This window comes from Fistularia commersonii, chromosome 15, assembly GCF_037954325.1.
Source record: "Fistularia commersonii isolate RoL2024-O1a breed Wild chromosome 15, RoL_Fcom_v1.0, whole genome shotgun sequence".
NCBI classification, from domain to species: Eukaryota; Metazoa; Chordata; class Actinopteri; order Syngnathiformes; family Fistulariidae; genus Fistularia; species Fistularia commersonii.
In genome coordinates this window covers 4,320,001-4,331,838 of record NC_141298.1, presented here as the reverse complement: position 1 = coordinate 4,331,838, position 11,838 = coordinate 4,320,001, and the positions used below count along the sequence as shown (strand labels likewise).

General features: G+C 39.3%; 1 protein-coding gene across 3 annotated transcripts in view; it reads right to left on the bottom strand.

Annotated features, from left to right (window-relative positions):
- Positions 1-5,233: 5,233 nt before the first annotated feature.
- Positions 5,234-11,838, bottom strand: part of bcl11ba (BCL11 transcription factor B a) — a 46,784-nt gene continuing 40,179 nt past the window's right edge. For all 3 annotated transcript variants that reach the window (XM_086160194.1, XM_086160195.1, XM_086160196.1), the window contains one exon: positions 5,234-11,539. In XM_086160194.1, the coding sequence (XP_086016320.1) occupies positions 9,540-11,539 (2,000 nt within the window). In that variant the 3' untranslated portion in view covers positions 5,234-9,539. The remainder of the gene's footprint in view (positions 11,540-11,838) is intronic.

The following is an 11,838-nucleotide window of genomic DNA, read 5'->3' as shown; positions in this document are numbered from 1 at the left end:
TTCATTTGCGTATTTGGTTTTGGTAAAAGATTTACACCGGATGCCGTTCCTGACGCAACCCTCTGCATTTATCCAGGCTTGGGACCGGCTCAGGGAGACACTGGCCCGTGCCCCCCCAAGGCTGGCTCAGGAGGCACCACCTTGTGACCCCCTGAGGCTGCATTTGACTTTATAATATCAAAAAATTGTATCAAATTGTGAATCTCTGCTGAAATGATCCATATCAGTATCATAATCTATAAAGTTTTCAGTGATTCCCTGTTGCCAGTGCAAGCATCCTCATTGGTTTTGATGCCCATTTATGATATACCTTGTTTCATTTTTGAACTGGCGACCCACTTCTATGGGAAGTAGGGAAGTAGGGCTGTGTTTCAGTAAGGCCTGTGTTTGAAGGCAAGGCAGCGTGAGCCAGGCTCTTTGTGTATGTCTCACCTTTCTTACCTTTGCTCTTTCCAGACAAAGAAAATAAAATTAACATTTGCAGTCAGATTTATTGGATCTTATCTTTTCTTCTAAGTGGTGTAAATTTAAGCAGACTGCAAATCTACAGAGATGGATTCAATCAAGGCTGTGGCGGTGGTGTTCCTAAGCCCTTTCCCACTGACTGCTGCAGGCCAAGAGATTAGAGGACAGAGTGAGGAAACGCTGGGGAGGGGGGTGTTAAAAATCAGAGAGGCTTCATGAAGAAACCTTTCATTCAAAGATGCAACACTAAATCACAAATGCATTCATCACCTTCACCTCCAATTGTCCAATCTCCTCACCCTCCCCCCACCCTCAACAACTCAACAGATACAGAAATGCAAATGTCCTGCCTCCTATCCTATTCATTCTTTAATTATTTCTACCATATGGACGCCAGCAAGGATGGGAGGGAGGCACAGTTTTCCTTCAAATTCAGCTCGACTCCTGCTTGATTTATCCTCAAACTTTCCTCCCTCCCTTCCTTCCGTCTCTTCATCCCTCTGCCACCAACGCCCGGTGACGGCTCTCCTTCCTCTGTTCTCCTCTCCCATTTCCAAAGCTTAACTTCATTGTCTCAAGCCCCGCTCCGCTTTCATCTTAAGACAAAGATTTATGTAAATCTTTGGGCCGGGCGTTAATGCGGAGCGCCATGTGAGAAATAGCATCCCTAAAAACGTGGTATTGTTGTTGAAAATGACAAGGCAGGCCCGCTAATCCTACAATGCGATCATCCAAATGTGTCATAATGCTGTGTGTAGGCAGGCAAATCTGAATATCAAAAAGACGCCACGTACCTCTTATGGCATTTCCACTGCTAACACACTTCTTCCCCCTATCTTTCTTCTCTCTTTCTCCTCGTCTTTTCAGAATTTTAAAGAACTCGCCCTGCTTGTCACTTACGAATAAAAAAGGAATAAAACACATAAGATGCAGCAATCTCTAGTTTGTTGCAGAGCTGACACATTTGATTTTTTTTTCCCTTTATTGTTTTGTTTGTTTACTCACAGATGTGACAGTTCTAATTCACTGGGATGATAAGGGACTACATCTGTGTAATTGTCTAATTGCAAGTGATTATGAGGTAAAATAAATCTGTTGGTTTTCCTTTGTTTCCATGATGTATTTGCTTGAATATGAGTCTTTGTGGTGGAACACTGTGTGGATACAAAGGAAAATAAAGGCCTGTATCAACACATAGTCAAGTCAACACATGCGTGGACCATTTAGCTATCAATCACTTATCTTCATGTTCATATCTTCATATGAATGATCAGAAACTGAGCTATGGTCTCATTTCAGCTTCCGTACTGGACTTGGGGATCAACTTCACCCCTCCAATGAGGATTAATTTGCCACAAAGAAAAAAACCACAGGGCAATGGAGGCAAGGGCTGAGGAGCATGATGGAGCCTCCTAACATGCGTGTCAATCAATTGGACAAGGACAACTTTTGCGAGTGATAATGTTAATAATTACCAGCTACGTGAGGGACTCCTCCCTGATTGACCATGAAACCTCTAATTAGTCGCCCTTCCCTGTCTCTTCTATCACTTTCCTTCACGCCTTGCATCTTTTTTTCCCTGACATTGTGACACTTCCTTATCTGACCCCTACTCTCTCCTATTCATTGAACTCCTCCCTGTCCCTCCAAAACCCCTCAAGCCGTTCCTTCAGTCACTTGCCATCCAGCCGGGGAGGAGCCCCGTGGGGGGATTTTGTCAGGCAGAATAGCGGCGTTGATCTTGACGGCTTAAGACCCCACTGTACCTGTCAACAGTGTGGTTTTGGTGCTGACGACCAGCGGCTTAAGTCATTTGAAGTTGCTTTTTTTAATGAGGAGGGGAGGAGGCGCAGCGAGCAATGACAGCCAGTCAGGGTCTTGAAATAATTCCTTACCTCTGAATAACCAGAGGTGTCTGTCTGACTTAATCCAACACATACACATACACATACACACACTTTTATCACGGTGGAAATAAAAGCAGGTTGCAGGGCTAATAATGAGGACGAGGTGGCAGAGAGGGGGACATCCTCATTTTCTCCTGTCACAATGCACTTCATGTGTGACAAGGCTTGACTCTTTGAATCAAGTGTGCAAAGATGCATTATTTTTTTCCGTCTTTTTAGCTTTCTCTGTACTTTGTTACCTACTTGATTCCATTGAAATTTGTGAAATGTCCACAATAACAGAATTAATCACTAATTCAAAAGATCAGTTACGAGTCTTTCGTGTTGGATGCATCATATCCCCAGTTAAGCAACATCATGTGATGAGTGGTACTTAATGTTTTTAATTGCAACACGATTCAGCCATTATTCACTGTCTGAAATTTTAGGTTTTATATTTATATTTTGGGATGGATGTGGCTGTTCGATGCGGCACATTTAAACACCAAAAACAATTTTATAAACAAATTGGTTTGGGTTTGAGTTTTGAGAAGACGGGTTGCACCAAGCATTCTGTGTGTCCTTCTCAAAAAAAGATCGGAATATATTTAGGTTGGAATTGTTTCCACTATTGCTACATATAAGTTTAATATGCCATGTGTACGCAAAGTAATGCAGTGTAAAGGGGTGTTGGTCATTTCAAATAATCTCTTGAAACCAGAGGCCCTATACACACTGCTGAGTACGACAGAATACAAATGCACTAAATAGCTCTTTTTTTGTTTGAAACTGCATTTGTGTTCATTTTTATTTGTGTCATAAATTCTTCTATGAATCATAATTTCTACAATTTTGAAGTAAATTACTCCTGTGTTTTTTTCAGTCACGCTGTACTCCATCTCTTATTAGCTCTCATTACTTCACTCTCACTTACTTTCTCCTGGCTGGGATAATCCCCCCTGTAGGGGACTTCAAAGTGCAGGCCAGCCAGGGAAAAGCCTTAATTACCCATTTACCTTGAAACTCAAGCCAAATCACAACTCACTATCTTGCTCTGCGCTCCTTCCCTTTCGGATTAATTGTTCATCTGTATTATTTATTTACACTTTTTTGGATGAAATGCTCAAGTAGGTGAGTGACTTGGTGACCTCATTTGATAAAACTGGTTTACTTTCTTATTTTATTTTTTTTTATTCCTCATGAAAGGGGTCAAGTTCCCAAACAAAAAATGACCGTATGCATACATATATTGGTTGGTTGGGTTAGTTTTTTTGTTTGTTTTTTTGTATTATGTATTATATTAATGTGTGTGTGTTTGTGTGTGTGTGTGTGTGTGTGTGTACGGTTTATATATATACATATATGTTGTAGGAATTAGAAAATAAAGTGACAATGGCTGTCCTGTCTGCTTTTTTTCAATATATGTTGTTCAATACAACATATAATGTCAGTGCTTTACGTAAACTAAAATTCCTGCATATGTGCATTGCTTCAATAGTATCGGCATTTGATTGACATTTCTTCAAGATCCTTTATAACGGCAGTAAATTTGTGGATTTTTATTTGTTTAGAACACTAATTCTTCGGACTGCATGGTTTAAAGGAGATGACAAAGACATCTGTATGCCTGTAATAACATGGATTGTTCTGATTTTAGCAGAAAATTTTTTCAGTCGTTATGTTTTCCACCTTTTTACAATTCAAACAAAATGAACTCCCCTACCCTAAGTTGTATCTAAATTTGTCAAAAATGTTGCTGAGTGGTATTTTGTTTTACTGAGTCTTTATTTTGAACTTCTTATTGTCTTTTCTGGATTATAATGTATTGAATTTTGCACAAAAACTATGATAAAGTTGAGCCCAAATTAGCCGAAGATTTATAAATGGCACCAGGAATCAATTTGTGAAATCAAGTTGTTTTTTTTATTTTTTTTTCCAAGTAACATTTGTTCAAAGGTTTTATACCTTTGCTCCTTAGAACTTTACCTTTGAAATGTGATTACTCAGGCTCTGTTTTGTAACAATAGATATTTTCAATAAAATTAGCCACTCTTTTTTTTTTTCATATGAAATAAGAATAGATGTAGTACTTTAAGCGTTGTCTTTTATAGTTCTAACAAGATTTCCATTCACTGTGTAGACTGATACTACTCCTGTCATGACAATAAGAAGCAGGCCTCCGTCTCATTACTCTAAGTGATATATGATGAAATATTGTATTCAGACAAAACTTACGCTGACAGATATGTCAGTCAAGTCTGTGGTAAACACCGCAGACACCAGAGAAACATCTAATTAGCTCATCTGAATCAGCCAGGCTTCAGCTGCAATTAGATGTTGCCATGGTGAGACTAAATGCAGTTGAGAGACACCTATCAAACTCTGGCTTATTGCTCCAGGACTGTATCCGTCATCATTTCAGTGTTTCTGCAATGAGATAAGTGTCTAATTTGTTTTGTTGAAAAAAGAATGGCGGATACTCATTGTGTTGAAGTAAAGCAACTCTGACAACAATTCTTTTTTTTTTTTTAAATTAGTGATTACTAAGCACATCAATACCTCAGATTGTGGTCTTGTCACATCAAGACATCACTGAACCCCTACCAAACAACTGGTTAGCATTTTATTGTTCCATATAGATGCTGATGATTTACTTTATCCCTTTCCCCAAATGTATTTCATATGAAGACATTTATTTGTGCGTAGCAACTTAATCGAACAGTGCTTTTGTAAATATACATGCATCAAACTTAACGTCTCATGTAAGATTCACTGTATGTTTGATTTTTAATAAACTTATTAAATGATATTCTTGATCAGATGTCATAAATTATTTAATGTAGAAAAAAGCATTTCAAAATATGTGTATATACATACATGTGTGGTGCGGTTAGTTGGGAGTTAAATTAATTAAAATATATTGTTCACGACTCGATGTCTCTTCCGCTTCTTGATACCAAAACATGTATATTTTTCTAGGCCACAATTTATTATGTTGTGTCTTTGTAAAAAAAAAAAAAATACAGGAAAAAGAAAAGCAGACAGCAAGGAGTCTGAATGTCATGTTTACTGTAACCAGCCAATAGCATCCAGTGGCTGCATCTCAGTGACATCATAGATAGCGCTAGTCGCAGCCTATGAAAGTCATTCAATGTTATTAAATAATGTGACATCACAAACAGCATTACATCCACATCCCCTTTCCTCCGCATTTAAACGTTATTACATATCAAAAATTACATTTTTTACAGTTTTAAGTTCATCCCAAATCAATATTTTCCTGTCGAAACATGAAAAACATTTTAAATCAACCTCTTATGTTGTGGAATGTAGAGTAGACTAAAGGAGCTGGATTATCTTTTTTTAAAATGAAAGCCTCCTATGAGAAAAAATGTAACGGCCTCTGAAAGAGGAGATGGTGCTGCTGATGGGAAATTCAGGTGATACTAACGTTAAAGCACCAACTGTTACCTGTCAGCTTTTAAAAGCAATGAAAGAAATGTAATATACAAATATGTACAAAAGTCATGTTGTATTCTTTTATTATTTTTTGTTTTTTTTTGTCACCTGTTTCAGCAGCTGTAAGTTGTATGTGGCCCATCATATCTGAAGCATGCCTCAAACTTTAGGCATTTTTTGAACTTTAAGAAAAATGGTGTAATCAACTCTGCACTTGAGTACTCCTCTTTGTCCTAACTGGAAGAGGAGATAAAGTAAGACAAACAAGCAAAGAGAGAATTTTAACAGCCTGTATTTGTGCTCTAAACTCTGAAAGATCGTTTGGGCAGAGTATGTGCCTGCAAACTGACATTGAGGTCACAATGTCAAATCGGCGAACCGTCCCCGCCCAAAATAACACAAATGAGCGTTACTGCTGTTGCCTGTTACATATCACAAACAAATGAAAAAAAAATTAAAACAGTATATCCATAAAAAGTATATACAACCGATTGCTGTGGTCTTTTGTCAGTCAAAGTATGTCAGACAGGCTTTTTTGTTCACTACTGTACAATGTGAATCATTACAACAATATGAATTCACACAGTTTTTATTTATCCTGCCAAGCAAAAAAGAAAATAGACACCGCAGCCCTCGAGCCACATCCTGTCATTAAAATGAAGTAATTCTCCCCTGTACACAAGACATTCCCAATTTTCTAAGTGTACCCTGTTCACTAAGGATACAGATAGCCTACATGTTACAAAAGACAAGGAAAGACACAAAGTGCCCACACTTCAAACCACCCATTATAGAATAAATAATTCCAGAAAAAGAAAAGTAGATACAAGTCAGAGTACTCCGCTCGTGTATCCCGAAGAGCAGAGCGGATATGCTGCACTTTCCCAGGGAGAACACCTTCATATGCTAATGAAGGCACAACCGACCTTTTACCGCTGAATCCAAGTTTGTTACAAATCAGTCATTTTTACTCTCGTTATTTTTATTCTTTTTTTTATTTCATTACATCCAAGGCAGAATAGAAGTTACCAAAACTGAAGACTTTTACAATTACAGTGACAAAAAACAGTTTAAGAGACCCACAATTTAAATTGGACTGCAAATAAAATGTAACCAAAAATTGAAAAACAAAATATATAAATGAAATAAAATAATCTATTTTCGCAAAATGCCCAGGCATTCTCCAATATTACAAATACTGGTATACTTGTACAGTAAACAAGAAAAATGTAATATATATTCATATATATCATATATATATATACTAAAACCCCATCGACAAAAAGAAAAAAGGGGGGGGGGTAAGACATCATCATGTCACCTATGGTATTCAGAAAAAACTTTTGAAGCAAACCTGAAATAAAATTACTTAAATACTTAAAACACACATACACACAAATATTATTTTACCCTTGTACTTGTTTCAATACTGTAAACTTATTTTAGACAGAGTGCACTAAATTCTTTTTTTTTTTTAAAGTTTCTGTATTTCCTGATTCTAGTCCAGTCTCTTCCTTAACTTTTTAATTAGGTTTCATCCACCACTGAAAATTTCTGCTGTGGGACTGTTGTGTGAGGAATTTCATAAATATCTATATATAAGGTTTGTGCCTTTATTTGTACATATGCATACATATATACACACGCAGACACATTGATCTTGTGCTGGGTGTTTCCTAAACCTAAACTCAGAATCATGTATTTCGTATTAATTTAAATAACCCCTTTGAAATGTCAAATTTCACAATAATGTTTTTTTTGTTTGTTTTTTGTTTTTTTGGGTGTTTTTTGTTTTTTTTCTGGTTGGATTTGATGCGTCATAAAAAGTGTTGCATTTTTTTCCGAGACTATAAATAGGAAGATCGTTATTCAAGGCACGCTCATGTCAAATTGAATGGCAATACAAAAACCGTCCCAAATATTTTTTTTTCTCTTTCTTATTTTTCAGATTTATAGTGCCAGCATTGGGAAAGCCAAGCCTAACAACCCTGGTCACTTCAATGTGAGGAGATCTCGAACTCTTGACCCTTCCGTACCCTTTTTATTCAGCTCTTTGTGTGTTGGACAGATCATAAAGTGCGGGCCTGAGTTCAGATATTTTTTCTTTTACATGGACAGCCTTGAAATTAGACCCTAATTAAAGACAATAAAATCTGCCACAATGATAGCGAAAAGACAGTAACTGGAACGTGGATGTTTAAATAATGAGAGAGAGAGGGAGAGAGAAAGAGAGAGAGAGCGAGAGAGAGAGAGAGAGAGAGAGAGAGAGATAGTTTCTCTCAATTTCAATTTACCATTTCAATGCTTTTTTTTTTTCCTTTTCTGAACAAAACTGTGTCAAGCAGTGAGACTGTACCTGCAGCAATGATGTCACTATCTGGATTAATCTTTATCAAATTTAGATATAATAATATAATTCAAAATGTATTTAACATTGTGCCTCAGAATGCAACGGGGAATATCCATATTTTTATATTTTTATTTCTGACATGGACAAATTGTGATTTTTTTTTTCTCTTTCCTTTTTTTTGTTCAGTTGACCTGTAGTAAAAGTGGCATCATGCAAAATTTTCATACATATAAATTTGTTCTTAAAAGGTGAATGAAAAGTAGAGGTCTCTACAGTCAAAACCTAAGACTGTAGCAACTGCGTGATTGCAGAAGTTGCTGGAAGGGCGCAGCTATTACTAATTTGAATGCCTGAAAAGGAATGACTTTTTCTACAGAAACATTCATGAATGAGGAAAGAAAAAAAAGCAGTATAGCTCACCCTGAGATGTCCCTGTGCTCACTCTGTTTTGTCTTCATCTATTTCTATGCATTCTTGTCTTGCATGGCTTAGTGCGCAGATTATTCCCAATAAATAAGTAGCCCAGATCATATGGCTTAATGCAAACCAGATGATATAAATGAATGAAGGGGATGTGATCATATTGTTCAGAGTGGGGAGTTGAAGTGTTCTTGTTGTATCACTGTCAGGAATAGGTACGAGGTATCACTCAGCAGCTGCCTTATCTAAAACCTACTTTTAATGTGAAATAACAATGTTCTCAGGAGGAGATGGGGGTACCATTTGATCCTCGCCTCTAAATGTACCATCAAATATGACACTAAATGCTCAATTACCAATTATATTGACATGTCTTAGAGTCAGCTCATGCTACAGTGCCAAAGGATTGTTGTCCGCGTATCCTCATCACATAAAATAGACTAATTCTACCATTCTCAGTTAACGCCACTTTTAAATTGAAGATTGAATTCAGCCTCTCTTCAAATAATCACACTTAGCTTAATCCTACAAGCAGCGGACAAAGAAAAGATACATACAATGAATTTTTTTTGTCTTCTAAAAAAATCCCAGGATATGATGTATTTTTAAAAAAACATTTTTAAAAAAAAATGCCTAAATAAAAATTTACCTGCACATGCCAAAATACAAAATCCAATAAATAAAGAAATTATTGCACAGTTAAAGGCTCCACATATGTTTTAACTCAACTTACTGATTGTTTAAAAAGAAACACCAAGAAAGGCAGTGTAGACAGCCTGAATTGGTGTTAAGATCTCTGTTTTCATTTTTTTTCTTTCTCAATTGGCAGTTTCCAAGGCAAAACACAAAATCAAAACCAAAACTAACATTTAAAAAAAAAACAAGAGTATTTAAGCTACCCCCTTTAGTTCATGTGTTCACTCAATGCATGGCACAAGTATAGAAATGGGGAACTGGTTTTAGGTTCTCTCTGCTTGTTCAATTTTGACCTCATTGTTCATCAAATGTTCCCCGTGCCATTTTTTCATATGCTTTTCCAGAGTGCTGTACACGCTGAAGGGCATTTGGCAAATGTCACAGCGGTAGACCTCTTTACCAAGCTGGCCATGTGTCTTCATGTGGCGTGTCAACTTGGAGCTTTGTGCACAGGCGTAGTTGCACAGATCACACTTGTAAGGCCTTTCACCAGTATGACTGCGCCTGTGCACTGTCAGGTTGCTACAGTTCTTGAACACCTTGCCACAGAACTCGCAGGTGTCGCACCTCCTACTGTCTTTTGAGCTTGGACGACCTGGGCCAGGGCCTCCACCAAGATGAGGTGTACTGCCACCACTGGCAGTACCACTGCGGCCTGACAGACCACCATCAAGAAGGTCACCTGGGGGTGTTGAAAATCGCAGGCTGCCATTCTCAGATGAGTGCTCAGAGGAGGTGGCGAAGGGTGATTGTCTGGAGTCAGTGAAGCCTAGGAAAGGGTCTTTGATAAAATGGCGTGAGGCTGCGTAGCCCACCAACCACTGAGAGTAGACATTCTCAGAGGGAATGTGGGGTGCTGGAGGAATGTCCAAGTCCTTCTCAACCTTAATCCTCTTATTTGAGGAATTGGACAAGCTGGGACTGGTGATGGGGGTTGGCTTACGTGGGAACAGGCCTGAGAAAGAGTCAACGGAGCCACAGTTACGGCCATTAATCGTAGTTCTCTCTTCCTGCCGGTGGTGGTCCATCACCCCAGGTACTGAGTCCTCATCCCCAGTGTCCCGCTGTCCATCTGAAACCCTTTTGGAAAAGGGCATCCTTTTACGATTGTCAACTATTAAATTATTATACTGCTGTATGGAGTTAAGCCCACCACCTTCCACAATCTTCTCAAGGGCAAGTGATGACTTCTCCTCTGATGGTGGTTTAGAACCATTCTCCCTATTACGGTAGAACTCAGATTCAATGCTAAAGTTGGATTCAGGTCGACTTTCATTCTCAAGCTCCTCCTCTTCTTCCTCCTCTTCTTCCTCCTCATGACCTTCCCCCTGAAAGTCTCCGTCACGATTCTTCACACCTTCACCTGTGACATCACTGGTGCCTGGTTCTGGGGAGCTAGTGGTAGAAAGACCGTCATCTGAACGACCAGTCAGGGACCCAGCCTTATGCATATGGGTCTTCATGTGGCGCTTCAACTTACTTGCCTGGGAGCAGGCATGGTCACACAACTGGCACTTGTATGGTTTTTCTCCAGTATGGCTGCGTCGATGAACCACCAAGTTGCTCTGAAACTTGAAGGTTTTACCACAGAACTCACAGGACTTGACCTTGTTCTGTGTTTGGGGAGGAGTGGTGCTGCTTGGTGGCATGGGCGGTAGGGGAGGGGTGCTCAGAAAGGGGGATTTTGGTCCAGGCTGGAATGGGTTAGGGTTTAGTAGTCGGTGCATAGGATTGGCCCTGCTGGGTGACAACGGTGGTGTGGAGCTATTGGTGTTCCCAGCCAATTCACGCAAACGCCTGGAAAAGTCCATGGATTGAGACTCAATAGCCATAGGTGTTAGCCGCATCACCCTCTCAAAGGCACTAGGATGCTGAGAGATGAGGCCCATTTCTTCGGCGCTGAGGCGTTCCAGCCGGTGGGGGTCAAGATGGTGGCGTGGAGGTGGGCTAATGAATGGTGGCGTGTTAGGTAGACGGTTTTCCACGAAGCCTGGGGGAGGTTCCCGGAGCAAGGGGCCAGTCATCCTCAGGAGATGGAAGGGGTTGTTGTCACCAAGAAAGTTTATGGGGGACTGTGGAATGGAATCACTGCCCATGGGGGGAGGCATAGTGATCCGTGGGGTGAGGGCTGTGCTGGAGGGGTTGGACTCCAGGTATATGCGAATGCCATGGATGTTCTGGGCATGCTGGAGCAGGAACCAGGCGCTAGGGAAGGGCTGCTTACATGTGGTACATATATAGCTGGAAGGCTCATCCCTGCCGCCTGCAAAATAGACAGAAAAATGTTTTAAAGACTTTAGACCAACGTATTTACTGTTTGAGTCAAAGAAGTATAAGCAGATTTGACATGGCATATGGCAGGTTGGTGAGGAGTTATTGGCTTTAAAGGGGAGCATATTATATTTTGGGGATTCCAAATGAATAATTCATAATCCATATTGCTTAATGAGGCTGGCTCTTACAACATCAACATATATTTATCCACAGAAACAGCTTTTAAAGTCACATAGTCGCTCAAAAGCTTGTTACAACCACAACAAAACCAAACTGGATGCAGGATGT